General features: G+C 45.3%; 2 protein-coding genes across 6 annotated transcripts; both read right to left on the bottom strand.

The window, feature by feature from the left end:
- Nucleotides 1–595: 595 nt before the first annotated feature.
- On the bottom strand, nucleotides 596–7,219 carry USP21 (ubiquitin specific peptidase 21). 3 transcript variants are annotated; one of them, XM_032642602.1, is made up of 13 exons: nucleotides 6,562–7,219; nucleotides 5,129–5,749; nucleotides 4,278–4,337; nucleotides 3,999–4,119; nucleotides 3,664–3,775; nucleotides 3,341–3,496; nucleotides 2,770–2,834; nucleotides 2,410–2,513; nucleotides 2,141–2,227; nucleotides 1,777–1,855; nucleotides 1,439–1,546; nucleotides 1,218–1,332; nucleotides 596–970 (listed from the first exon to the last, which is right to left on the bottom strand). In XM_032642602.1, the coding sequence occupies exons 2-13, from the start codon at nucleotides 5,738–5,740 to the stop codon at nucleotides 880–882; spliced, it is 1,710 nt and encodes a 569-aa protein (XP_032498493.1). In that variant the 5' UTR covers nucleotides 5,741–5,749; nucleotides 6,562–7,219; the 3' UTR covers nucleotides 596–879. The 3 variants fall into 3 exon arrangements, with proteins under 3 accessions (XP_032498493.1, XP_032498478.1, XP_032498484.1); XM_032642587.1 differs by having other exon boundaries at nucleotides 605–970; nucleotides 6,076–7,219; XM_032642593.1 differs by having other exon boundaries at nucleotides 605–970; nucleotides 6,080–7,219.
- Nucleotides 7,220–7,369: 150 nt separating this feature from the next.
- Nucleotides 7,370–25,378, bottom strand: UFC1 (ubiquitin-fold modifier conjugating enzyme 1). 3 transcript variants are annotated; one of them, XM_032642803.1, is made up of 7 exons: nucleotides 25,190–25,378; nucleotides 10,734–10,856; nucleotides 9,031–9,098; nucleotides 8,730–8,793; nucleotides 8,360–8,436; nucleotides 8,017–8,107; nucleotides 7,370–7,814 (listed from the first exon to the last, which is right to left on the bottom strand). In XM_032642803.1, the coding sequence occupies exons 2-7, from the start codon at nucleotides 10,854–10,856 to the stop codon at nucleotides 7,734–7,736; spliced, it is 504 nt and encodes a 167-aa protein (XP_032498694.1). In that variant the 5' UTR covers nucleotides 25,190–25,378; the 3' UTR covers nucleotides 7,370–7,733. The 3 variants fall into 3 exon arrangements, with proteins under 3 accessions (XP_032498694.1, XP_032498684.1, XP_032498676.1); XM_032642793.1 differs by lacking the exon at nucleotides 25,190–25,378 and adding an exon at nucleotides 11,014–11,130; XM_032642785.1 differs by lacking the exon at nucleotides 25,190–25,378 and having other exon boundaries at nucleotides 10,734–11,118.
- Nucleotides 25,379–25,462: the final 84 nt, after the last annotated feature.

Genomic DNA, 25,462 nt, shown 5'->3' with positions numbered 1-25,462 from the left:
CCATATCCATCACTGACTTCCCCTCAAGGCTGGAGCGGCGAGAGCTGCGTGCTGGTTAGCATTCCCCAGCTCGAGCTTCCCAGGCCCAGCTAGGCTGAGAACCCTGGAGGGAGGGCCTCATGAGCTTTGGTTGTAGGGAGAGTACATAGGGACACTGGAGGCTGGTCCGTGGGGAGGTGGCTCCATAAACAGCTCCTTGATAGTAGCAACAGCCTGGACCTACGGGAGTTAGGGCGGCCCGGCAACGTACCATGTTTATCAACAGGGGTCCTTGGGCACCTCGCTCTCGAGGGGGCAGCCCCCTATGCCGGCAAAACCCGTCTACCCAGTGCCTGCGCTCTAGCTCCAGGCTTCCCTGCAGCTTCACGAGTCTCAAACTCGCCTTCCCTTTTCCTCCCAATGTAAACTTTCACTGCGTGGTCAAACCTTAGCATCAACGGGTCCTGGTCCGGCATCTCTATCCCCACTCTCACCCCCACGGCTTTGAGCGCGCCCCCATCTGTTCAGAGAGGGAACTGAGTCCCAGGAAGACTCCCAATTCGGCCTAGTTCTGTATCTCCACCCACTTTAAGCACAAATACAAATAAGGACATCATTTTTTCTTAATAAATTTATTCACAAAAAAAAGTGAGACTGTAGAGGGTCTGGGGGCTGTACACGGGCAGGGGCCTGGGGAGCTCTGTACATGGGGCAGGGAGACAGGGGAGCCTCCAGGTAGAAGGGTATTTTTTAATAAAAAAAATAATGGGAGGTACAACCACCCCCTCCCCCCTCCCCGATTAAAAAGACACAAAAATAGACGTCTCTGAGGTAAATGGGGAGCCTGGGGGCTTGAGGGTGTTGAAAGGGTTTCACAGGTGCCAGGGCTTAAAGGGGATGTCACAGGCACCGGGGTGGCTCCTGCATCAGTTGGTAGAACAGCACGTAGCCCTCACTGGATGCCACCTGGTTTTCACTGACAGGGGAGACACTAGGAAGAAGGGAGATGGGGAAGGAGGTGTGATCATTCCTGCATATTCCCCCCTCCCCACATGATCAACCTCACAGCATGCCGGTAGTGATCAGGAAAGACGCCCCCTTACCCACACACACACACACACACACACCCACCGCCCGCCTTTTACCAGGCACTGTGCTCTCCTGGGGCTCCGTATTAGGGAAAGGTGTCAGGGCTGCAGCGGGAATGGGGCAGGAGTTGAACAGGAGGCTATTCTCACCGAGAGTCGTTGTAGACATGCCAACCAGTCTGGCACCGGCACAGGGCTGTGTAGTGGCCATAGTGGACACTGCCCGAGTGGTTGCAAAGGGCATACAGCTGATATACGGGGCTTCCTTCGGGGTTAGAGATGACCAAATTCTATAGTCAGAGCTGTGCCCCACTCCCACTCTCTCCCTCCCCTTCATGGGAGCTCCTCAGGACCTTCCCTACAAGACTCACCGGCTTTGTCACTGGCAAAGTCCCCTAGGCTCAGTCGCTGCAGCGGGAAGTCTACACCTACTGAACTTTTCTTGATGGAGCCTCGGGAGGCAGAAAATCGATTAAGATCTAAGCTCTGGTTAAGGAGAATTTGGGAGGCAGAGGGCCTCTGAGGGGGGCTGAGGAATTGAATGTTTTCCACTCCCCTCCCTGAACACACATGGGGAGCTTGGTAGGGAAAGGTGGAGTGGCAGGCTTTTCCTAAGGAAAACTGAATTCCCAAAGTTCCAACCTCTGCAAACATGGGGAATGAGGAAAAAGAATGAATGGGAGAAATAAGAATTTCAAGATTAGGATACGGAGCACGAGGATTCGGGGGAATCTTTGTACTGTCAACTTTTTGGTACTTCGTGTTTTCTGCCGACATTGGTCACACACCTGAGTAAATGTCAAATAATATAAGGTTAACGTGCTCCTCACCTCCGTTGGCTTTTCTGATACTCTGACTCACATACAAATTTACTATGCTCCCTATTACTTCTATATCCTCTGGGCCACTGCCCTCTGCCCTGGGAATCCCAGGACATATCTGAAACTCCTACACAAACCCAGACATATATAAGTGTTATTCTTCATACTAAGGCATCATGCAACCCCTTTTACCCTTATGGAGCCCCCCCAGGTCTCCCACCCTTACTATATCCCTCGTGAACCCACACATACTGGGGCATTCTCCGATTCTAGCTCTTCTTCCTTGGTGAAAAGGCTGAAACAATCCCGCAGGGACACCTTGCCCCCGGCAAATCCTTTCTGGGGGGAAAGGAGAGTGAAGGGTCAGCATGTTCTGAATTTCCTTTTCCAACTCTTCTCAATTAATCCAAGCTTCATTTCTGCTCCAGAGACCCACAGGGTTCCCTCCCACACTGGGGGTGGGTAGGGTTGGGTCATAGAACCCATGTCCCATCCACCCCTGGAATCTTCTGGAATCCCACCTTGGGGATGGGCAGGGACAGGTCACAAAAAACCTCGAAGGTCGTGGAGCGATACCCACAGGACTGGCACTTGAGACAACTTTTCAACTGGCCCACAAACAGGTCTAGATAGAAGCAAAGGGGCAGGAGAAACAGTCATTGTGGGATGCCTGAGATGCTTCCTTGGATTCCCATCTCTTCCCACCCGTTTGCCTGATGCTTCCTTTCCCACCACCGACACTCCTCACAAACCCCTCACAACTTCTCCACATTTTCATCCTCCAGTCTTATTCCCACACCCCTGGATAGGATTGATTTTTTTCTGCCAAGCCCGCATCCCCCACACACTAACTTTCCCCATCACTTTGTCTCGTTCCATACCCACAATCTTGCTGTCCTCTCGCTCCAGGTAACGCTTCCACATTAGGTTGGCTCGGTCGTCATCGCTAGGACAGATCAAGGGAAGTGGGGAGCACCCATGAGACAGCAGGAACACCGGGCACCCCCAACACCACTGAAATGATCCACAGAGCCTGGTACCCCATCCATACCCCAGCTCCTTCTCTAAATTTCAAGAAACAGACAAAGGAGTAATGCTTCAGAAGACTTTCCGGGGAAATCCAAGGTGAGAGGAAAAGAAAGGAATGTCGACAAGGGAAGAACATGCCGTCTTCCTCCACCTGGCTTCAGACCCCTTAGGTACCTTGTAAATTAATTATCCCCTCCTCCGTCAATATGGTGACAGCCATAGCCCTATCTTCTGCCTCCATCTGTGCCCCTCAGCCTCCCTCCTCCTCCTGCCTTCTTCCTACTTCTGCACTGCTTCTCAAACCATTTTCTGAGCTAAGTATTTCCTTGGACACTACATCCTCAATCTTGACTAGCTTACTTCTGTGAAGGGTGAATGCTGCTGATAAACTACTGCGGAGGAGAAGGAGGGGAGCAGCCTTACCTTAACTCAGGTTCTTCTAGCAGAGCCCCTCCACGGCGGGGTTGGGAAGGAGCTGGACTATTGGCCAGGACTGGCGGAGCCCGGCGGTCTCGTCGGTTGATTTCGAGGTGCAGCCGCTCCATGAGGAGCTTCAGAAACTCTTGGGCATCCTGCTGGCTGCAGTCAGACAAAGAACATGGGCAACCGACCCCTGCCTAGTCCACAGTCACTAACCCCTGTCCCCACTTCCTGGATGAAGAGCGTCTCAAGGCTCAGAATGATGCTGCCTGGCCCTACCCCCAGACCAGGCCAGAGAGAAATCCCATACCCTCCAGCTCTCCCACCTGTATCCAGAGAAGGAGGGAACGTATTTCTGGAAGACGGCTCGGAATCGAGTAGGATTCACAGCTTCACAGGAGTCAGGGTGCCACAGGGCACCAATCACATCTGCAAAGGCTATTAGGGTGGGAGTGGGGAAGGGAAACAGTGGTTAATGACTAGAAGAGGGAAGCAAGAGGGGGCTTAGAAGGTGGAAAACAACCTCTAGGAAATCAGGCACTGGGAGAAACAGATACACCTGCCAGCTTTCAGGGCTGGGGCCACTGGCACTGGCAGGTGGACCTACAAGGGTTTGGGGAAAAGAGGACTTGAAAGAAGGGAGCAGGAGTTGTCGCCCCACCTTCAGTGAGCTCTTGGGCTCGGCCCCCTCCAGGCACCTCTTGCCGGAAGTCCCTTCGCAGACAGAAGTCCCGAAGAGGCCGAGTGCTGCTCAAACACTGTAGCACAGCATTCAGGAAGCACTGGGGAGCAGTAAAGACAGTGCCATTACCTCCCCAGACCAGTGCCTGGGAAGCCTTAGGAGAACTTCAGTGCTGTCCTTCCCCAAGTTTCCCTCCCCATGCCTGCCTCCAACACCAGTTCACATTCCTGTTAGGAAAGACAGGAGAACGGCTCTCACCGTGTTCCCCAGGTTTCGGAGGCCAACATGACCAGAGCCCAGAAGCAGTGTGTGATGAGCCTGGAAGGTCAGAGTACAGTCAGCACGTTCCCATATATCCCACCTGGCACTTTAACCTTTCAACAGCATGCTGCCCACTGCCTTCCCCACCCCATCCTTCACCCCCAAACTCTACACTTTTTCCGTCACTGGGTATTAGGGTCTCCCTACCTCAATGGCCATGAGCAGTAAGCCTAACACAGCTGAGTGTACCACGGACTCAGCCATGGCTGTCCCACCTATTCCCCACTTACTCCTCTGCCCAGCTAGCCAGCGATGCAGCTCCTGGGGCAACTCCCCAAGCACTGGCATGGCTGCCCAGCTGCTCCCCACCCCCACCTTGCTACCCCCAAGGCCCCCCCTGCACCCGTGGCCCCTTCCTGCACCCTCTCCTGACGGCTCCAATTGCAATCAGCCTAGCTCACTTAGCTCGGGAAATGGGCAACCGCACGAGCTCAGATGTTCTGAGCCTGCCCCTCTTCAGCTCCAGAGATTAATTAGGCCTAGGCAGCATCCTAGGAGACAAGGTACAGCAAGGGAAGGTAAGGGCCTGGGGACCCAAAGAATTCCAAATGGTTTATTCCTTGGGGACTGAAATGGCACACCATTCTGGGGAGTCACAGACAACCCTGGAAAGGGTCTATGAGTCTTAAAGTTACTTAAATAAGGGAGAGGAGAGTCCAAACTACTGAAATGAAGGGGGTGAAAAAGGAACTTGGCAAAAAGGGGAAAGGAAAGCCATATGATGGCAAGAAAGCTGAAGGCATGGAGGAACATGGGCATGGAAGGCGTGTGTGCTGGCAAGTCCTCACCATCTTGTCATCGGAGTAGAAAGGTTCAGAGGGCCGGGCAGATATCACGTGGAAGGAGCCATGGGAAGTAGGGGGCTCTGTCCGTATGCTGAGCAAGGTGGGTGGCCCAGAAAAGCCCCCAAGGCGGCGGAGAGAGGTGCTACGTCTCAAAGTGGGTGGCTCAGGCCGGAGAGCCAAGCGGCTCAGTGCAGCCCCTAGCTCTCCAGTGCCGCGGTGCCCTCCCAAGGCAATCCCCATTGGACGCAAGTCCCCACTGCTCACAGACTTGGAACGGGCTAGGTTGGTCCTTGATGGGAGAGGCAGAGCCACAGTTGGGGGTGGTGAGCCAGGCAGGGGAACTCCATGATCTGCCCGAAGCGGGCCTCTGGGACGAGGGCCTGAGGTCCGTCCCCGTCCCAGCTCCAGTTTCTTGAGCCGTTCCTCAGGGGGACCTGGCCTAGGAGGCAGAGGTCGTAACACAGGGTTCGGCCCAGGGCCTGGGTTTCGGCGCTCCTTGCTCCGGGCCCTGGGAGCAAATGGTAGCTTGGATCCCACTCGGGGCTGGACATTAAGAGGTGGCTCTCGGGTCCGTCCCAGGCGGTGCTCAGAAGCCTGGGGCATTGTGGACACCATAGGCTGGACCTGGGAGGAGAAGAGACAATCAGCGTTTGAATATGGAGGGAGGTGGGAACCTAGGCTGCCATACTAGCTACATGCATGGAGGGCAGGAACCATGTCTAGTGTATCAATCACTGTATCCCCTGTGCCTAGTATAGTGTTTGGTACAAAGTAAACACTTAGTATCCATTGAGTAAATGAATGAATGAATGATAGCAGGCAGGGCTTTGACTCTTTCTACATTCCTCACGCCCTTCCTGCACAATACTGCTTTACTGGAGAGCCAATGATAAAGAGTTCCTATCTTGGCTGTCTTTATAATCTAGGTGCTCATGAAGGTTCCCCCATACCTGCCTAGTCAAGTGGGATGTGCTCTGGGTCACTTGGGGCCTCTGGTCAAATAGCGGTGTGGATGCAAGTATAACAGCCCCAAGGACAGCATTCCATTCTCAAACCCCTGCCCCTCCTGGCTGCAAATGAAGCACACTAAAAAGGTTACTCCCTCCCCCACCTCTGAGCTCCAAAGTGGTGTTGGGGCTCAGGGGCTGTGGCGGGGAGGGAGGACGAACTAACTCCCTGACCCCTAATCTCTGCACATCTCCCACCACAGGAGGTTTCAACCGGGTCCGCCCCCCTCGAGGGCAGAAAGGCCGAGGCTGCTGATTGGCTACGGGGTCCAGCGGCATATTCTACACGATCCATGGATGCTGGTCCCTCCAGCCCAGTTCTCGCAGGCCTGCCGGGCCCCCAGCGCCTCTGCTTTTGGGGTGGGCGATCTCTCGGGTCTGGAACAGTCTTCCCTCGGCACCCCCACGCCATAACGCCCCGGACCGTACCTGTCCCCGGGTGAGGCGGCGGGGGAGGCCAGCCGGGGCCAGGCCCCAGCTCAGGGCCACCCCCTACTACCCTCGTGCAGCGCCCCCGCGGGCCCGGCTGCAGCTTTAGCCGCAGCTAGTGCCCAGATCTCTCCCACCGCAGGGGCCGCCGCCATCTTTGTTGGTCCCGCCCGGCCACCGGCCGCCGGCTTCACTGTCTCTCAGGGCGCCTGCGCACCCACACTCAGACTCCACCCACCGGCTTCCTCGGCGCTTGCGTGAACCCGCCCCCTAGGCTCCGCTGCCGACACCATGGAAACACAGCCAACTTTAGGACCGCCAGTTCCCAGCTTTGGCAAGAATTGTCTTTAAACCATCGCAAGTCCCTAAAGTAGAGTCCCATCGCCCCACCCCGTGGCTCTAAAGGATATAGATCTGACAATCGTAGTATGGCCCCCCGGCTTGCAGCACAGATCCTTCCCAGGGAGCAGGGGTGCGAATGCAGGGCCTGGGTCCAGCCCACAGACCAGTGAAGTATCCACATAGGGTTGGGAAGATCCCTGGAGGGCAGGGAATACTGGCCCTGCAAAACCAGTCGTCAAGCATCTTGCAGGCCAAAGCGGTAGGCTCCCTGCTAAAGGACAAAAGCAGATCTCAGCAGCAGGGAGAGCAGTCAGGATTTCCTTTCATTCCCCAGCTCCAGAACAGAGCATCCTCCATTTCCCCTTCCCTCCTGAACTAGTATAGTTGTACATGTGCCTTGGGTCTTAGCCTGCTGACCCTAAGCCTGCTCACCCTCTATTAACAGCCACCAATGAGAACCACAAGCCACAGGAGGAAGCAGCTTTTATTGATCAGTTATCTCCAGAAACCAAAAAGACTATGTACCCACTTTCAGTCACCCCCTATCCCTCCAGGACCTCACACTGCTCCACCTGGACAAGGGATATAAATTGCCTTTTGGTTTTTCAAGGCCCTAGTCTTTCTTCTTCCTGTGTAGCCCAACTTAGAAATTCAGCAGCAATACCGTTGTTTTTTTCAGCAGTGTTTGCTGCAACTGTTGATACTTAGTAACAATTACGGGTGAAGGGGTGTGGGGGGAAGTGGTTAGATGAGTAAAAAGAATGATGCACAGGAAAACAGGAACGTAGCCTATGGAAGGTCCCTCTGTCCTGCCTCAGTGGATTGATCCTTCATTGGCTGCATTTCTCTTTATGCTGAATCACTCCCTTCTGAATCAGATCGGGGATTTCCACTGCCAGCCACGGACCCAGCTGCAATACAAGGGAGACCCTGTGAGATTACTACCACCCAATCAATGCCTCTTATTCCATCAGAAGCTCCTTCCTAGAGATATTCTAGGAGAACACACCCAAAGGAAAACACTGTTATTCCTTGTTTACTCTCAGTTACTTTTCTTATACCACTCAGGACCTAACCCCTTCTCCCCTTATATACCAAATACTCCAAACTTACCCCCAGAGCCATGAGATGAGCTAGTCCAAACTTAGGCACATTCCTGGCCCACAAAGGCTTAAAGTGATCAGTCAGGCATATTTTGCCACCCCTATGAGAGGGACAAGATGATCAGAAGGTGTTGACATGCAAGGTATACCATAAAGCACAGCAGGCTCTTGAGAGCACAGGAAGACTACTGGTGATCGGAAATGAGAACAAGGTCAGCTAAGTGCTTTGCCCAGGCTTGGCAGAGGGAGACCTGGAGTCTCTCTAGGCCTGCAGACTCTGGGAAAACTCCTGCCTCAGAGAGTTCTTCCCCAAGGCCTTCTTTGACCTTTTCCCATCTCCTGTTCAGTCCTACCTGTACATCTTTGCTGTTTTTCCATCCAGTTCAGGGACTGCGATTTCTGGAGCAGTAGTGGGATATGTGATAGGAATCTGGAAGAATTATAAAGATTTAATAAAACAGAATCAGAATAGAAAGGAACTAATCTAATCAGATATACACATTTCTTGGTTGAACTGAAATGTTCTATAAACTCATCAAGCAGCAGTCACACATCAGGATTCTGGACATGGAGATGAATAACTATAACCTATGCTTGTTTCAAACCTCAGCTTTTCCCTCCCATTTAAAAAGTTATCTTTGGTCCCTCCTGGTTAGCTTGTTAACAGTCACCTAATCCCTCCTGTTCTACTAACCTCCATAATTCCCACTCCATCATACTCACGTCAAACTCGATGTCAAACTCATATTTGAGGAGGTCATGGATGTACCAGCATTTTCCAAACCACCTGTAACACAGACCAAACCTCAGTGCAATTTTCCCATTCTTCTAATACTCAGATGACATCTTCTTGGCTTAAGTCACCAGCCTCGGAGACTCGTGGGTTGGGAATTGGGGAACTCTGGAGTTGTGGGAGTGGAGACCAGAAAGGGGCAGGAAAGGCCTAGCAGTGGGCTCTGGGACACCAAAATGCTCAAGCTATGTGGCATCCCCACCCTCACACCTCCCAAGAGGGTCTGCCTACCGAGTCCCTTCCTTGTTGGACTCCAGTCGGAACCAATCATTGTCTGCATTCTTGTTGTTCTCCACGTACTAAAAGTAGAGAATGAGGTCTTTGAGGGGAGTGTTGAGGTCAAGGGCAGTCCCCCTTCCCTCAAAAGAAAAGTGTGTGATTACTTCCTCTCTTAAGCACCCATATGCTGATGACTTTTAAATCTTTATCTTTAATCTAGAGCTTTTCTCAAAGCTTCAACTTCATTATCCAACTGTGTATTGAAATTTCTACCTTCATTCCACAGGTACCTCAAACTAGGCAGTCCGTTTCCCTCTAGTCTTTCAGACTTGTTTCTCCACTGCACCAACCTCAGTTGGCAGTATTAGCATTCAGTCACCCAAGCCAAAGACCTGGGAATCATCCTTGACCCTCCTCCTCCTTTACTCTACAAACCAATCTTTTACAACGTCCTGCTGATTTTACCTTCTGAATATTCTTTAAATCTACCTCTCCTCTCTATCTTCACCATAACTCCCGAGTTTAGAGATCATCATCTTTCTTTTGCCTAGATTAATGACAGCCTCCTAACTTCAATCTTATCTCTGTCAATTCTATTTTCCTCTCTACTGCCAGTGACTGATCTAAACCCAAATCTCATCGTGTTACTCCTCCGCTTAACATCCTTTAAAGGTATCCCAATGCCTCCAAGATAAAATTCAAGTGCTCAAATCTATTTGTCAAGCCTTATCTACCACTCCCTGCCACACTTTGATGCTCTAACAACTCTGATCTACTTGTGTTTCTTCATATATGTCATGGTGTTTCTAGCTTCTATGACTGCTCATGCTGTTCCTTTTGCCTTCAATGTTCTTCTCTTACCTTCATGTTTTATCAGGCCAACTTATGTTCACCCTTTAAGCCTCAGCTCAAGCATTGCCTCTTCTAGGAAACCTTCCCTGACCAGACCCAAGCTGGATTTCGGTATCTCACCTCCTGCTTCAAAACATCTTAGCAATTTCTCAGACTCCTTCTCCCTGTTTCTCCACATAATGTATTATCATGATATGTTTCTGTCCACCTCCGTAGGCTCAATTTTATTCGGCTTTGGATGCCCTTCCTAGGTACTTGGTGTACAATAAATGTTTTTTAGTGAATGAATACATGCATCAGGAAAGCTGCTAGCCTTTGAAACAAGAGACCACCGCAAGAAAGTCAAATTTTCTTCTCCTTCCACAGAAGGGAGATTAGCTCAGAAGATGGCTCGTTCCTAACCCTGAGCTCAGCTCCTTGTCTCTCTGCAACTAATATCTACCTGAATTTTTAGCTCTAACGTGGATTCCTCCCTCAGAATAAGTGAAAGAGGGAGCGGAGAGACGCGGACCGGGACTTAGGGCTCCAGGAATTCCTTTTGACCACCTCCCCTACATCCAGGAGAGCAATCACCTGGGGCCAGGAGGACACGTCATTCTCCGGGGCGGCATATCCCCCAAATAACTGCTGCTTTCAGTCAGAAAGTCTGGCGCCACCGTGGCTCCTAACCTGAGTCTCTTGGGAGGCACCTCCTCCCCACCGCGCTTCCCTAAGTCCCCGAGCCCCGCAGTCATCCAATATCTATGAATTCGTAAAGTTAAACTTTAAAACCGGAAGCGGCTTCCACACGGAGCCTATTTCTAAGGACACCAGATTACCCGCAACCCTTTTGCGACGCGGTTGGCAGTAGAAGCACAACTGACCCGGATAAGAGACTGATATTCCTCCTTGAGTCTCTGCACCCACAACTCCCGATCTCGAGGTCCGGCATTGGTCTTCAGCACCGGGATCTCAGACACGACACGCCGAGTGGCCTCATCCGCCATCTTGGACCAGGGCGCAAGAGAAACACGGAAGTGGTATTACCTGCAGTTTACATTCAGGGCGCCTCCATCTTTACTACTGGACGATGGGGAGTTGGGCTGCCTTGAAACTTCTTTGAATACGATCTTTATTTTATAGTAACGAAGAGAAATTTGTCACCTGATCACTTGCTTATGGGTGCAACGAGAAGAAAAGAATGGAAACGGATGTCTCTGTCCTGAATATAATTAAACCGCCGATTGCTCAAAGGGTGACTTCCGCTCATGCTCAGAGACGTAATCTCAGAAAACGCTTCCGGACACTTGAAGAGTTGTTACAATTTCAGGCAGTTCTAGGCGCTGTTGCGGACGCTGTCATCCTAAAACGCGCGATTCACATGTTTCGGCTTCGAATAAACTTCTTTAACTTATTGTAGTTCAGCTGAGATAGCGGGGGGCCAATGCAGTGATCCATTAGGACGGTAGTAAACTCCTGAGAATTGTTGGGAACCGTGGAGAATCAAAGTATATACAATCTCAGCCCTGAACCGTTAACACAATTGAATTAGAAAATTCTTAATAAATGCCAAAGGAGTTTAGAGGTCACGGGAAGACTTGCCTTAGTGTAGCTTAGGCATTTGGGTCTGGAATGAACTCATCTAGGAAGGAATCATGTCTCTTATCTCTAGTGCATGGCACACAGTAGGTACCCAGTAATCCTTTTGAGAAATTTGTATCTTCCAGTTGATTTTTAAACCTAAGCACATTATTTTTGGCCTTAACTTACATATCTGTTGCAGTGTTAATCGTTCCAACCCATGGCAGTAATTTTGGATCAAATCCCATTAATCATCAAATTCTATAGTCTATCTACAACTTTAATTTCTAATGGCTGAAAACTCCAGTACAGTGTTGAGATGAGACAACCTTGTCTTGTTCTGATTTTAGAGGGGAGAGCATTGTCTCTTCCTTAAGTATGATGTTACCTGTAGGCTTTTCGTGGATGCCCTTTATCAAGTTAAGGAAGTTCCCTTCTCTTCCTAGCGTTGAAGGTTTTTATCATGAATGGATATGGATTTTTTTTCCCAAACGCTTTTTCTTTATTCACTGAGATGATGATGTGGTTTTTGTCTTTTATTTGCATGCTATATATTTCTTTCTTTGAAATATTGGATACTGGATAAGGGTAAGGCAAAGCTTGTAATATCTCATTAGAGTTCTTTCTCCTAGAGAAATAAAGATTTATTCCATTTAGGGTGTAGGCTCTGTGGTGTGGTAGAATGCAGAGATTCGGAATGAGGCTTGCAATTTAATTGTCATAAGACTTTAGAGACGGGGGAGAGAGATGGGGAAACGTAGGTCAAAGGATACGAACTCTCAGTTATAAAAAGAATAAATTCTGAGGATTTAATGTACAGCATGGTGACTATAATTAATAAAATGGTATCGTATGTTTGAAAGTTGCTGAGAGTAGATCTTAAGCATTCTTAACCACACGTGTAAACTATGTGAAGTGATGGATGTGGATATTGATCTTGGTAATCATTCATATATATATATATATATATATATATATATATAAAACTATCGCATGTGTATGATTTATACGTATATCAAACCATCACTTTATACAATTATATTTGTCAACTATTCCTCAGTAAAACTGCGGGGGGGAAAAGACTTTGGAGAGTTACTCTGTGAACTGCATTTTCTCCCCTATAAAAGGAGGATAGTAATGCTTATAGGGTGATTTTAACTATATATGCAGTGTCTCTTCATTCAGTCACATAATAGATTTTCAGAATGAAATTCACATTAAATATATGGCAGGGCTTCCCTGGTGGCTAAGTGGTTAAGAATCCGCCTGCCAATGCAGGGGACACGGGTTCAAGCCCTGGTCCGGGAAGATCCCACATGCCGCGGAGCAACTAAGCCCGTGAGCCACAACTATTGAGCCCATGCGCCACAACTACTGAGCCTGCGCTCTAGAGCCCGTGAGCCACAACTACTGAGCCTGCATGCCACAACTACTGAAGCCTTTGTGCCTAGAGCCCGTGCTCCGCAACAAGAGAAGCCACTGCAATGAGATGCCCACGCACTGCAATGAAGAGTAGGCCCTGCTCGCCGCAACTAGAGAAAGCCTGCGCACAGCAACAAAGACCCAATGCAGTCACAAATAAATAAGTAAAAAGAAATATATATATATGTATGTGTATATATATACATATATATATATATATATATATATATATATATATATATGGCAGTAATTTTCAAACTTTTTGTAATACTGGAGCCAGGTTAACAACAACAACAAAAAATCTCACTTGGAATCTCAAAATATAAAAATGATCAGTGCAGAGCTGCTCTTGTTCAAGTGCAGGCAGAAGACCTCTAGCCTTAGAATACTTCCCCTATGGTAACAACACAACACACTTTATTGTTTAATTGTCTTGAAAGACTGTAAGCTCACAGTAGAGACTGTGTGTCAGTCTTGTTCATACAATAATACTGTAATGCCTGGCACAAAGTAAGTGCTCAATCAATATTTTTAAAATAAAGGAATATCTTGATGAGTTAGGTAAGCATCAGACAAACTGTCACCTTAAATCTGCATCTTACCTTTTTTTTTTTTGAAAATCACCTTATTAGACCACTTTGTAAAGCAGAGTTCATAATGCACGACAGCTGTCTCTATTGTAAGCATAGTTGCATCTCTGGAGAGAGAAACTTCTTTAGAGAAGTTTCTTTTTAAATTATCAATTTAGCTGATTCTTGCTTTAAGTAATTCTCACAAGAGATCAGAAGCTAAGGTTGAGAAGACTGAAAGAAGAGTGTGTAGGCCTGAGCTTCATCTTTTTTCAAAGGAAGGGCTCATTCATACACAATTCATGTGTTTATGGAGTTCTTACTACATTCAGGCATTGGAAATACAGTAGTGCACAAGGCAGGCAGAGTCCTTGCCCTCATGGAAATTGTCCTAAAACAGCTATAAAAAGGAACCTGACAGAATTGATTGGAAAACTCAATTCTGGGAAACACACTAACGTCAGACCATGGTTTTGATGGGATAGTACTGTTGAGTACATGAGGGAGCCTCTGAAAGTAGTTAAAAATCCCATTGTCAGTCATCATGGAGAAAGGTAGCTCCTGGGACAAAAGGAGAAATAAATATTGTATTAGGGAAATAAACCTTGGATTAGGAAATGAATTAAAAATATTCCTCCTTCTGGTCTTTAAGGGGTTAGTCTGGACTCTGATATTCTGGAATATTACTCAGAATGGTGAGGGAAATACTGGTTCTCCTACAGGGAGGGAGACACCCTATAGAGCAGACGTCCCCAAGCCCCTGGGGCCGTGGACCTGTACCGGTCCGCAGCCTGTTAGGAACCGGGCCGCACAGCAGGAGATGAGCAGCGAGTGAGCAAAGCTTCATCTGCCGCTCCCCGTCGCTCACACTACCGCCTGCACCCCTCCGCACCCCTCCCCACCCCACCCCGCACCGGTCCGTAGAAAAATCGTCTTCCATGAAACCGGTCCCTGGTGCCAAAAAGTGTGGGGACTGCTGCTATAGAGGATCAGTGTAGATGAGTGGCCACTTTTGTAAAATTTTCTCCTTTGTTATTGCCTTTAATTATTCTGGAGACTTCAGCAAAGAATTCTTGTAAACTGTAACCTGATCTCTGTTATTAGGTGGGGAATTAGTTTCACACTTAGAGAACTTGGTAAAGTGAATGATAAAAACTAACATTTATACAATGCTTACTGTGTGCTAGGCACTGTCCTAAACGTTTTTAAAAATTAGATCCTTGGGCTTCCCTGGTGGCGCAGTGGTTGAGAGTCCGCCTGCTGATGCAGGGGACACGGGTTCGTGTCCCGTTCCGCGAAGATCCCACATGCCGTGGAGCGGCTAGGCCCGTGAGCCATGGCCGCTGAGCCTGCGCGTCCGTAGCCTGTGCTCCGCAACGGGAGAGGCCACAACAGTGAGAGGCCCGCGTACCGCAAAAAAAAAAAAAAAAAAAAAAAAAAATTAGATCCTTTAATTCTGGCAACAACCTTAAGATAATTACTTTCATTAGCCTCATTTACATTTGAGGAAACTGAGGAACAGTCAGGTTCAATGAAAGAAAGCCCTATATCACACAGACACTAAATGGCAGGATTGGAATTCAAGCCCAAGCACAGTCTGGCTCTAGAAATCACATCCTTAACCAGCTTTCTACCATTTCCAGGCCAATGTGAAATTAGCACCAGTGATCTGAGGGGATGGAGGTGGTGGCAGGGGCTATTCACGGCCCTAAAAGGGAAGACAGCTATCAGTAATGAACCAGTGTTTCTGAAAACACAAAGAGAGACTGCAGGAACAAACAGTAGAGCTGCAGGAACATAAATGAGATAACAAACCCCCTCCCTGGAATGGGCTGATGTGTGCACAGGACCCTCTGACGTGTTGGTATCATCCCTAGAGATTTTGCAACTATGGACTTTAACTGCAACCTACTAGCTAGTAAGATCTTGGCAAGGGTTGGGAGTGTCAGAGGATTTGGTTAACAAAGATGAAAAGACGTATTCTTTGGGGAGGAAAAACTAATAAACGGTCAATTACCATAAAATAAAAAATCTCTATTCTGGAGGTATACAAAGTACTGTCTGAGTAAGTATTCCTGAGAATCAGGTAAGGCTGTTAGTATTTGAACTGGAACTGTTAGGATGAGCACATTGAATGTGCGGGCAAGGAGAGAGCAGGGTTAAGTATGGCATTCTAAGCAGAAAGAAGAACATGTGTAAGGCAGGAAGGCATGAGGGAATATAGTATTATATTAATGACACAAAATATCTAGATCATTATTTATAACAGAAGAGGGAAGAAAGCTCCTAGAAACTGTTAATGTTAAATTAACTATATGGAATATGCTATAGAGGAATATTTATAAAATAAGTGTAAAATCAGAACACAAAATTGTACATAGATGTGGTTTTAAAATATTTACTTTTGAATAGGTAATACATACACCTGCTCAAAATTCAAAAGATACAAAAGGATATAGAGTGAAACGTTGTCTCCCTCTTATCTCATTCCTTGGCTAGTTCCCTTCCCCAGGGGCCTCTCCCCTCCAACTAGTTTTTTGTATATCCTTCCAGATAGTCTATGCACTTACCAATATGTACACACATACACATTCTTTTAAAACATTTTATAAAAATCATAGCATACTATTCACATTTCTGCACATTGCTTTTTTCACTGAATAATATATCTTGGAGGCTGTTCTATATTAATACATACAAAACTACCTCATTCTTCCCCCCCCCCCTTTCTTCTTTTGTAGATGCATCCCATTGTATGGATCTACCATAATTTATTCAACAAGACCCTCAGGATGTTTATTTAGGTTGTCTTTTGCTATTACAAACAGTGCTGCAGTTAATAGCCTTGCCTACTCATCATTTTGTACATATGTAATAAATACTTAGATATGGAACTGTTGCCTCAAAAGATTTGTGTATTTTAAATTTTGTTAAATATTGCCAATTTGCCTCTAGAAAGATTAAACCAATTTGTATTACTATTAGCAATATATAAAATGACAAGTTTCCCCACCGCTCCCCCTCAAAAAATCAGAGTTGTTTTTGCCAATTTCATGATTGAAATGGAATCTCAAGACAATTTTAATGTCCATTTCTCTTATTATGAGTAAGGCTGAATATCTTTTTTTTTTTTTTTTTTTTCGGTACGCGGGGCCTCTCAGTGTTGCGGCCTCTCCCGTTGCGGAGCACAGGCTCTGGACGCGCAGGCTCGGCGGCCATGGCTCACGGGCCCAGCCGCTCCGCAGCATGTGGGATCTTCCCGGACCGGGGCACTAACCCGTGTCCCCTGCATCGGCAGGCGGACTCTCAACCACTGCGCCACCAGGGAAGCCCCTGAATATCTTTTCATATGTTTAGGATCCATTTGTATTTCCTTTTCTGTAAATTCTTATATCCTTTGCTCCTTTTTAATTGTCATTCATTTTTTCTTACTGATTTGTATGAGTTTAAAAAATATATATATTAAAGAGGTTAGCCGTTTGTGATGAGTTGTAAGTATTTTTCCCAGTCATCTGTCTTTGCTTTTGTTCAAAGTATTTTTAACCATGTGGAAAATTTTCATACATGAGGTCAAGTCTACCAGTCTTTTTTGCTTATAACTTCTGGTGTTGAGTCACCACAACAGTTTATATTATTTTTAAAAAATTATCCCATGTTTTCCTGTAGTACTTTTTCTCTTAAAATGAAAATGACTTTGTTTGTTCCAGCTTATTTAAACAATACAGAAAAATAAAATTAATTCAAAATCCTACCCCAAGAGAAAAAAACTTCTATCATTTTAAGTATACATCCTTCCAGACATCTCTATGTGCACATTTTCTTTCTTCTGCTTTCTTTGGGTTTAATTTACTGTTATATAGGTTCTTTTTTTAAAATTAATTTTTACTGGAGTATAGTTGCTTTGTGTTATATAGGTTCTTGAAATGGATGCAAAGCTTATGAACTTTCAGCTTTTCTTTTTTCCTAATATGTGCACTTAAGACTATACATTTTCCTGTAAGCACAGCTTTAGTTACATCTAAGTTTTGGTATGTAATATTTTTATTATCATTCAGTTCAAATTATTTTCTAACTCCAATTGTGATTTTTTGGGGGGTTACTTAGAAGTAGTGTATTTCATAACTTCTAGTTACTTTTTTGTTACTGATTTGTAGCTTAACTACAAACCAAGAAACACACTTTGTATAATTTTAATACTTTGAAATTTGTTAAAATTTGCCTTATAGCACACTATGGTCGGTTTTAAAAATGTTTCAAGTGTGCTTGAAAATAATTTGTAATTTAAAGTTTTGGAGTACAGTGACTATATATCTGCTTGTTGAATCAAATTTGCTGCTCACGTTATTTTTTATATCCTTACTAATTTTTTTGGGGGGTGTCTACTGGTTCTGAAAGACGTATCCTCTATCAGTGGAAGACAGCAGTATATTAAATCTCCTATTATGATAGTGAATTTGTCTATTTTTTTCCTTGTAGCTCTGTTGCTCTATATAATATGAAATTAAGTGCATACAAATTTAAAACTTCCTGGTAAATTGGACTTGTTGATATGAAGTGTCCTTGTTTATTTCTAGTAATGCTTTTGCTTTCAAGTCTACTGTATCTGTTATTATGTAATTTCCTTTGGGTTTATATTTGCACAGTATATCTTTTCCAATTCTTTTACTTTCAACCTTTTTGAACCATTATGTTTTATTTTTTTAATAAAAATTTTAAAATTAATTAATTTTTGGTTGCATTGGGTCTTCGTTGCTGCATGTGGGCTTTCTCTAGTTGCGGCGAGCGGGGGCTACTCTTCGTTGTGGTGTGCGGGCTTCTCATTGTGGTGGCTTCTCTTGTTGTGGAGCACGTGCTCTAGGTGCGCAAGCTTCAGTAGTTGTGGCACACGGGCTTTGTTCTCCATGGCATTTGGGATCTTCCCGGACCAGGGCTTGGACCCGTGTCCCCTACATGGGCAGGCGGATTCTTAACCATTGCACCACCAGGGAAGTCCCTGTACCGTTACATTTTAGATAGTTTCTAGTATTTTATATTAATTACGATTGGCTATTAATACATGTGGAAGTAATTTTAAAGGGTATGTATAATCTTTCCACTGATCTAAGGTGACACCTTTATCAATACAAAATTTCCTCACGTATTTGGGTCTATCCAAGAACATGATATTATTTTCCGTTTGATCAAGTTCTCTTTTATGTGGTTAGCATTTTATTTAATTTATTTATACATTTATTTATTTAGTTTTGCTGCATTGGGTCTTCGTTGCTGCGCATGTGCTACTCTTTGTTGCAGTGCACGGGCTTCTCATTGTGGTGGCTTCTTTTGTTGTGGAGCACGGGGGCTCTAGGCACGTGGGCTTCAGTAGTTGTGGCTCGTGGGCTCTAGAGCACAGTTTCAGTAGTTGTGGCGCACGGGCTTTGTTGCTCCATGGCGTGTGGGATCTTCCTGGCCCAGGGCTCGAACCCGTGTCCCCTGCATTGGCAGGCGGATTCTTTACCATTGCACCACGAGGGAAGCCCGTGGGTAGCATTTTAAAATTTCATTCATACTGGGAATTCCCTGGCTGCCTAGTGGTTAGAGCTCTGTGCTTTCACTGCCAAGGACACAGGTTCAATCCCTGGTCAGGGAACTAACATCCTGCAAGCCACGCGGCACGGGGAAAAAATATTTTTTTTTCATTCATACAGATCTTGCCCATTCTTGTTAATTATTCCTAGGTATTTTATCTGACTTGTCACTATTGGGTCTTTTTTTGATTATACCTTTAACTTATTGTTTATATATAAGGGATATTTATTTCTGCATGTTACTTCCCCTCCCAACCACCACTTTACTAAATTCTAGTAATAATTTTAAAGTTGATTCTCATGATTATATCTATGTAAATAAGCTATCATCTGCAATAATAATTACATTATTATTTTAGCTATATAAAATGTTTACAAATAGCTAAAGCTTGGAAGAAAACATTAAGAAATGAGGTAAAATGAGTTAGGAAAAGTCTTTTTGTTAGTTATAAGTTCATTAATGATTAGCTAAAATGGTAACAGGATTCTTAGCATTTTAAATGAGTTCAGGGCCTGGACACATGGTATTCTAGAAATGAGAAATATTTGTAAGTGAAATTGTTTTCTGTCTAGGTCATCTGAGGAACACACAATATAGCAAATGTCCACATTTTCAAAGAGGGAAATTCTAGATGGTGAATTCTGGAAACTAAAAAACTAAGATTATTGATTCTTAGTCAAACTGTAGAAGTTATTAAAGAGTATTTTATGAATAGAAAAGAAAGCAGCGATCCCCAGATGCCTACAGTGGTTCATGGCAATGTGATTCAGTCTCCCAAGGTGTCGGCTCTTCCTTGCCTTTGGGCCTTTAGCAGGTATCCTCTCAGCCTGGGATATTCCTCCCTTTTCTTCAAGAAGGCTGGCTCCTTTGGGTCCTTTGGGTCTCAGCTTCCATGTAACCTCCTCAAAGAGAGCTTTCCCTGATCATTCATTTTTCTGTCACAGCATTCTGTTCTTTTCCTTCATAGCACCTATCTCAAGTTAAAATGATGTATTTGCTATTTTCTTTCCTTAGTGTCAGCCTACCCATGTAAACTGTAAACTCCAAAAAGACATGGACCATGTGTGCTTTGTTCACCACTCTGTATCCTATCCTATATGCCTATCACAGTACTTGACATTAGTAAATGCCTAACGTATATTTATTAAGTAAATGACTGAATGACTTTCCTTGTCAGTGTTACTAGATTAACAGACTAGAACATCATAGAGACAGTACATCTTGACTTCAGGAAAACATAACAGTTTCCTGATATGTTCTTTGAAAATGATAGTGAATTTGCTAGAATATAGAATCATTTTTATTTGACTGAACAACCAACCAAAGAGAATTAATTCTCTAATTAGCTGGTGGGGTTGGTAAAACAGGGCTGTTTTTTGTCATGGCCTACCTGTGGGATAACCAATGACTTGGAAAAATCATCCCCATGGGGGCAGCAGAGAGCATTAACAAAGAACCTCCTGAATTTCTGAAACCTGGTGAAAATTGTTATATATAAATATTAGGTAACATTTATCCGCTGCTTACAATGCGCTAGGCCCTGTGTTGACACTGCACATATATTATTTAATATAATCATTAAAATAGGGACCTATGACATGGATGTTATTTTATATTTGCCCTTTTTACAGATGAGAAAAAAAGCTCAGAGAAGGAACTTGCCCAAAGTCGTATTAGTGAGGGTCAGAGCTGGCAAATGAAGGGAACAGGCTAAGGAGAATTTTGGACAGCAGATAATTAGGATTCAGTGACTGACTGTGGTCCCTACTCTTCTATTCAGGAGCCAGCAGACACTGGAATTCTAGCTAAGGGCTTACAGCTAGGTTTGAAGTACAACTGAAATTAGGAGCAAGTATGATGCTTGGGTGAAAATGAGTAGCTAGAGCAGCTTGGAGTTAATGGGAAACCAAGACCTAGAGAGGACTGTCAGGTCATCAAGTCACTGTAGGATAAAGTTCAAGAGGAAAGCCCAGGCAGGGACATAGGGATCAGAGTGGGCCTGGAAGAGTCAAGAGGATACTTGTGACAATAGGTTGCTAACAGGGTATAGAATTCCTTAAGGGGATGTCTGGTTTAAAAAGAGTTTAATTCTGGCAGAGCTGGGGAACAGCATGGACTGGGACAAGCAGCCTCAAGAGTATTCAGATTAAAAAAGATAAGAGATCTACTATAATTTGAATTGGTAGTACCATTGACTGGGAAAAAAAATATTTAGTAGGGACATAGTAGCTATCTGAAGGGCTGACATTTAGCTCTGATGTGTTGATCCGAGGAAAAAAAATAGGACCAATAAATGGAAGTTACAAAGAGATTTTTCTCTTTGTACAGAAAAAAAAAAAAAAGGCGTTTCTAACCACTGAAAATTAGAGTGAATTGAGAATTAAGTGCAGGACATACTGGAAATGGGAGCATGTGAAAGGTAGCTGAAGGATGTCAGTTTAATGATTCTAGTGAAGGAAGAGAGTGTATTGAGAAGCAGAAAAGAATGGGATTCAGAGTCCAGTTGGAGGGGCCCGTCTTTGAAAGCTGGAGGGATGTTATCTCAGCTGAGGCTCCAAGAAAGAGACAGGAACTGATATAAAGGAAGGGACATGAAAGGCAGAGGAACAGGAGAATCCTACATAGGGTTCTCAATCTTCTGAGAGTTTTCTCAAGTTTTTAGTTGAAGGAGAGGGTGGAAAAAGAACATCAGGCAAGAGATGAAGTTTTTGCTTTAATTGCAGAGATGATGTACAGTTTAAGCCAAAGGGGAACAGCTGCTTAGCTACAACTAACAAAAAATCTTAGTGTTTGAAATATTTTTTCTCAGTGCTGGGCATGAGAGTGCCCGTCTCCTTGGTTTAGTTAGTATTTATCCCATTTCACCTCAGGAAATCTGCTCAGCTCTCTTTATTGGCATTATGATCTCTTCAGCACCTATCGTATCTCAAGGCTTCATGTTTTTTGTTTGTCTGTCTTTTGTTTTGGCCACACAGCGTGGCATGCGGGATCTTAGTTCCCTGACCACGGATCAAACCTGTGCCCCCTGCAGTGGAAGCACGGAGTTCTAACCACTGGACTGCCAGGGAATTCCCAAAGGCTTCACGTTTTAAGAGTGAATTTCCAGGGCCCCCCAAACAGAAAACTTTCCTAAAAATGCAGTCATGAATGGACTAACTTAGGAACAGCTGGCCAGGCAACTGTCCCAATGTCTGGAATTTGTAAAATTTAGTTAAGGTTTGGCCCCAGGGAAAAGGATTAGGTCCTTCCAGTCCTATAAAGGAAGAGGGATTACTTTGAAGGCCTAATGAAGAAAAATCCCAGTCCTTCCTTTAGCTTTCCATTCTGAGTGAAGAAGGTAATCTATCTTTTCCCCAGAGGCTGCAAAGAGCAGGTAGGACACCATACTATTAGAGAAGGGAGTCCTCAGCATGGACTCTCCTCTCTAATCCTCTAAATGGGGTTGGGTTAAGTTTAGAAGACGGGCTCATGGAAAGGAATTACTACCATGATGTCAAGATTGCTAAGTATCAAACCACTTCCGGATATGGGTAGGGAGAGAACATGATTCTATTTTAAGAAGTAGTGCCTGCATCTGCCTCTTTTGTGGGCTTATGTGGGTGGGGCACATCCCCCTTCCATATATCACAGCTAGCTACCTCTGTCCTGATGACTCGTCCACTAGGAAAAGTTAGGGAGTAATCTGTGAAGAAAATGAGAATATAGGAGAGGCTGTTTACAACAGAACAGAGTTCCAGTATGGGGTGGTGGTGAAGCGGGGGTAGACATTTTTGGCTTTTTCTAATGGATATCTCTTCCCTTCAACTGTGTAAAGTAGAGGTTGTTCATTCTTCTACTCCTGTAGGAAAGGGTGGCAGGGTATCATCCTTCTCTTTGCAATCCACTGCTACTTTCAGATGATTGTGCTCTCATCCTCTTGTAAAAACTCTTCCTTCTTTAAAGCCTATGCCATTTGGCTCTAGTACCCTTTATCCCTCATGCTTACTGAGAACTCCAGTGCCTATCAAATAACCTCTCTGTGCCAACTCTTCCTATCTGGGTGGTTTTAGGAAAATCTATGTGATCATTAGCTAGTTTTTGACCTTCTCAACTCCAACTTATACTCCTACTTTCTTTTTTGTTTTTAATTAATTTATTTTATTATTTTTTATTTTTTGGCTGTGTCAGGTCTTCGTTGCGGCATACGGGATCTTTCATTGCAGTGCGCGTGGGCTTCTCTCTAGTTGCGGCATGCGTGTTTTCTCTCTGTAGTTGTGGCGCACAGGCTCTGCAGTTTGCAGCATGAGGGCTCTCTAGTTGAGGCGTGCAAGCTTAGCTGCCCCACAGCATGTGGGAATCTTAGTTCCCCGACTAGGGATCGAGCCCGTGTCTCCTGCGTTGGAAGGTGGATTCTTTACCACTGGACGACCAGGGAAGTCCCTATTCCTACTTTCAATTCCTTAACTTTACCATTTCTGGCAACACAAGTTTTTCTTTCTGGCAGCTTAAGGACCATAGTAAAGAATGGGAGAGGAGGCATTCTTGACTGTGGAAATATTAGTGGTGCCAGAACTGGCTGGTGTTGACTTCAAGACCCACTGAAAGACTGGAACTGGCAACCATGATATATAAGGATGGAACAGCATGGGGGTTGAATTCCACATGATATTTGGTGATGGTTCAAGATCTGGATTTGACCTTTATGCCAAGTTCCCAGGAAACCTGAGTCTGGAGCTAGCTTTTAACCTTTCTTGTTAGCTGCCTTTCTGGGGACATCTGACACTTTTAATAACTTCCATCCTCTTGAAACACTCTCTTCCTTCTGATTCTGTGACAATTAGGATCCAGTGTTTTTCTTCCTCACTGGTTGTTCCTTTTCAAAGATTCTCCAAGGGCTCTCCTACTTGTGCCTTAAATGTTAGAATTCACCAAGGCACTCTTCTTAGCCCTCTGCTGTTCTCTGGGGAGCTTATCCAAATCTATGGCTTCAGCTACCACTGAAATGTTCATGATCCCGAAATTCTGGCCTATACATCATTGGAGTTTTTAAAAAGCAGCTTTCTATAAAAGTAATATATGTTATGGATACAGTAAAACAAATTCAAACAGTATAGATGAATCTAAAATAAAAAGCATAAGTTTCATCCCTCCCAGGCCCACTCTTCATAGGTAATTTTTTAACGCTTGTGTAAATATGTAAGTATTCTTCTGCACGCACTTGCTTTTTTTCCATTTAATATAATTTTCTCCCATGTGTTAGATTTGTACCTTCAACTGCCATTTGGACATCTCCATCTGGCTGTCCCACAGATATCTAAAACCCCTTCCCTTTCTTTGTAATTCTCCCTTATGCTATACCCTACTGCTAGCCTCTTTCTACCGTCAACACCGTGAAGAAATTGTCTTTACACACTATGCCTTTCCAGTCACGCAATTTACCTCAATGTTGTTTCTACCCCCACTGTATCTCTGAAACAGCTTTCTCCAAAATTACTAAACGACTTACTTCTTGCAAAATCCAATGGACACATTTTAGTCCACATCTTACCTGATCTGTTATGTTTGACACTGACCAGTTTCCTTGATACTTCTCTCCTGGTTTCTTCTTTCCTTTCCTTCTCAATGTCCTCTTTTCCTCTCTCTTCCCTTATGTCATCTCAAATTCCTCTTTCTAGGCCATCTTAGTCACTTCCATGGCTTCAACAACCTTCTATATTCACACGCTAGGGCGCGCCCCCCCCGCCCCCCGTCTCCCAAACTTTCCTTTTGGACTCCCAACCCACCTTATCTAATATTCTATTGTCTAATGGATATCCCACAGGCACCTAAAGCTCACTCTTCCCCCACCCCAAACAACAATGAAAATGGCATTATTCCCCAGGTGTCCAAGCCAGAACACTGGGAAATACCTTGGATTCCTCCCTCAGCCTCATACCCGTTTCCGATCAACTTTTCCCCATCTGCACTCCCCACTTCTAGAGGACAGACCGCTGTAGTCTCTTACCAGGGTAAGAGCTTCCCAATTGTTCTTGCCTCTAACTTCACGCCCTCCAATTCATTCTCCTCATTGCAACCAGTGATCTTTCTAAAACGCAAATGTATTTGTTCACACCTCTGCTAAGACTCTTCAAAACCTATTCATTACCCTTAGGATAAAATAAACTAATTTACAAGGCCTTGCGTAAATAGGCCCCTCCCAACCTCCGGGACTCATCTATTACCTCTCTTTTAACCAAACCAGGCTGCTGGCAGCTCCGGAAGGTACCTAGCCCCCCACCCTCAATTCCCAACAGTCCAGTATTCAGCTCAGGCGACACTTCCTTCAGGAAGTGGGTGCTCAAAAACCAAATGCTCAAAAAATGAAATCCGAGAGGGCATCTGAGAAGCACTTTCTGTTCCGGACCCAAGTTTACGGAACGTCCGGGTTACCAGGAAGCTCAGAGCAAAGGTCAAACCCAGATCATGAACCTTCCCCCAAGTTCGCGGGGCAATCC

Source organism: Phocoena sinus, chromosome 1 (genome assembly GCF_008692025.1).
Source record: "Phocoena sinus isolate mPhoSin1 chromosome 1, mPhoSin1.pri, whole genome shotgun sequence".
Classification (NCBI taxonomy): Eukaryota; Metazoa; Chordata; class Mammalia; order Artiodactyla; family Phocoenidae; genus Phocoena; species Phocoena sinus.
Note: the sequence above shows the minus strand (reverse complement) of the source record. Positions and strands in the feature narration are given on the sequence as shown.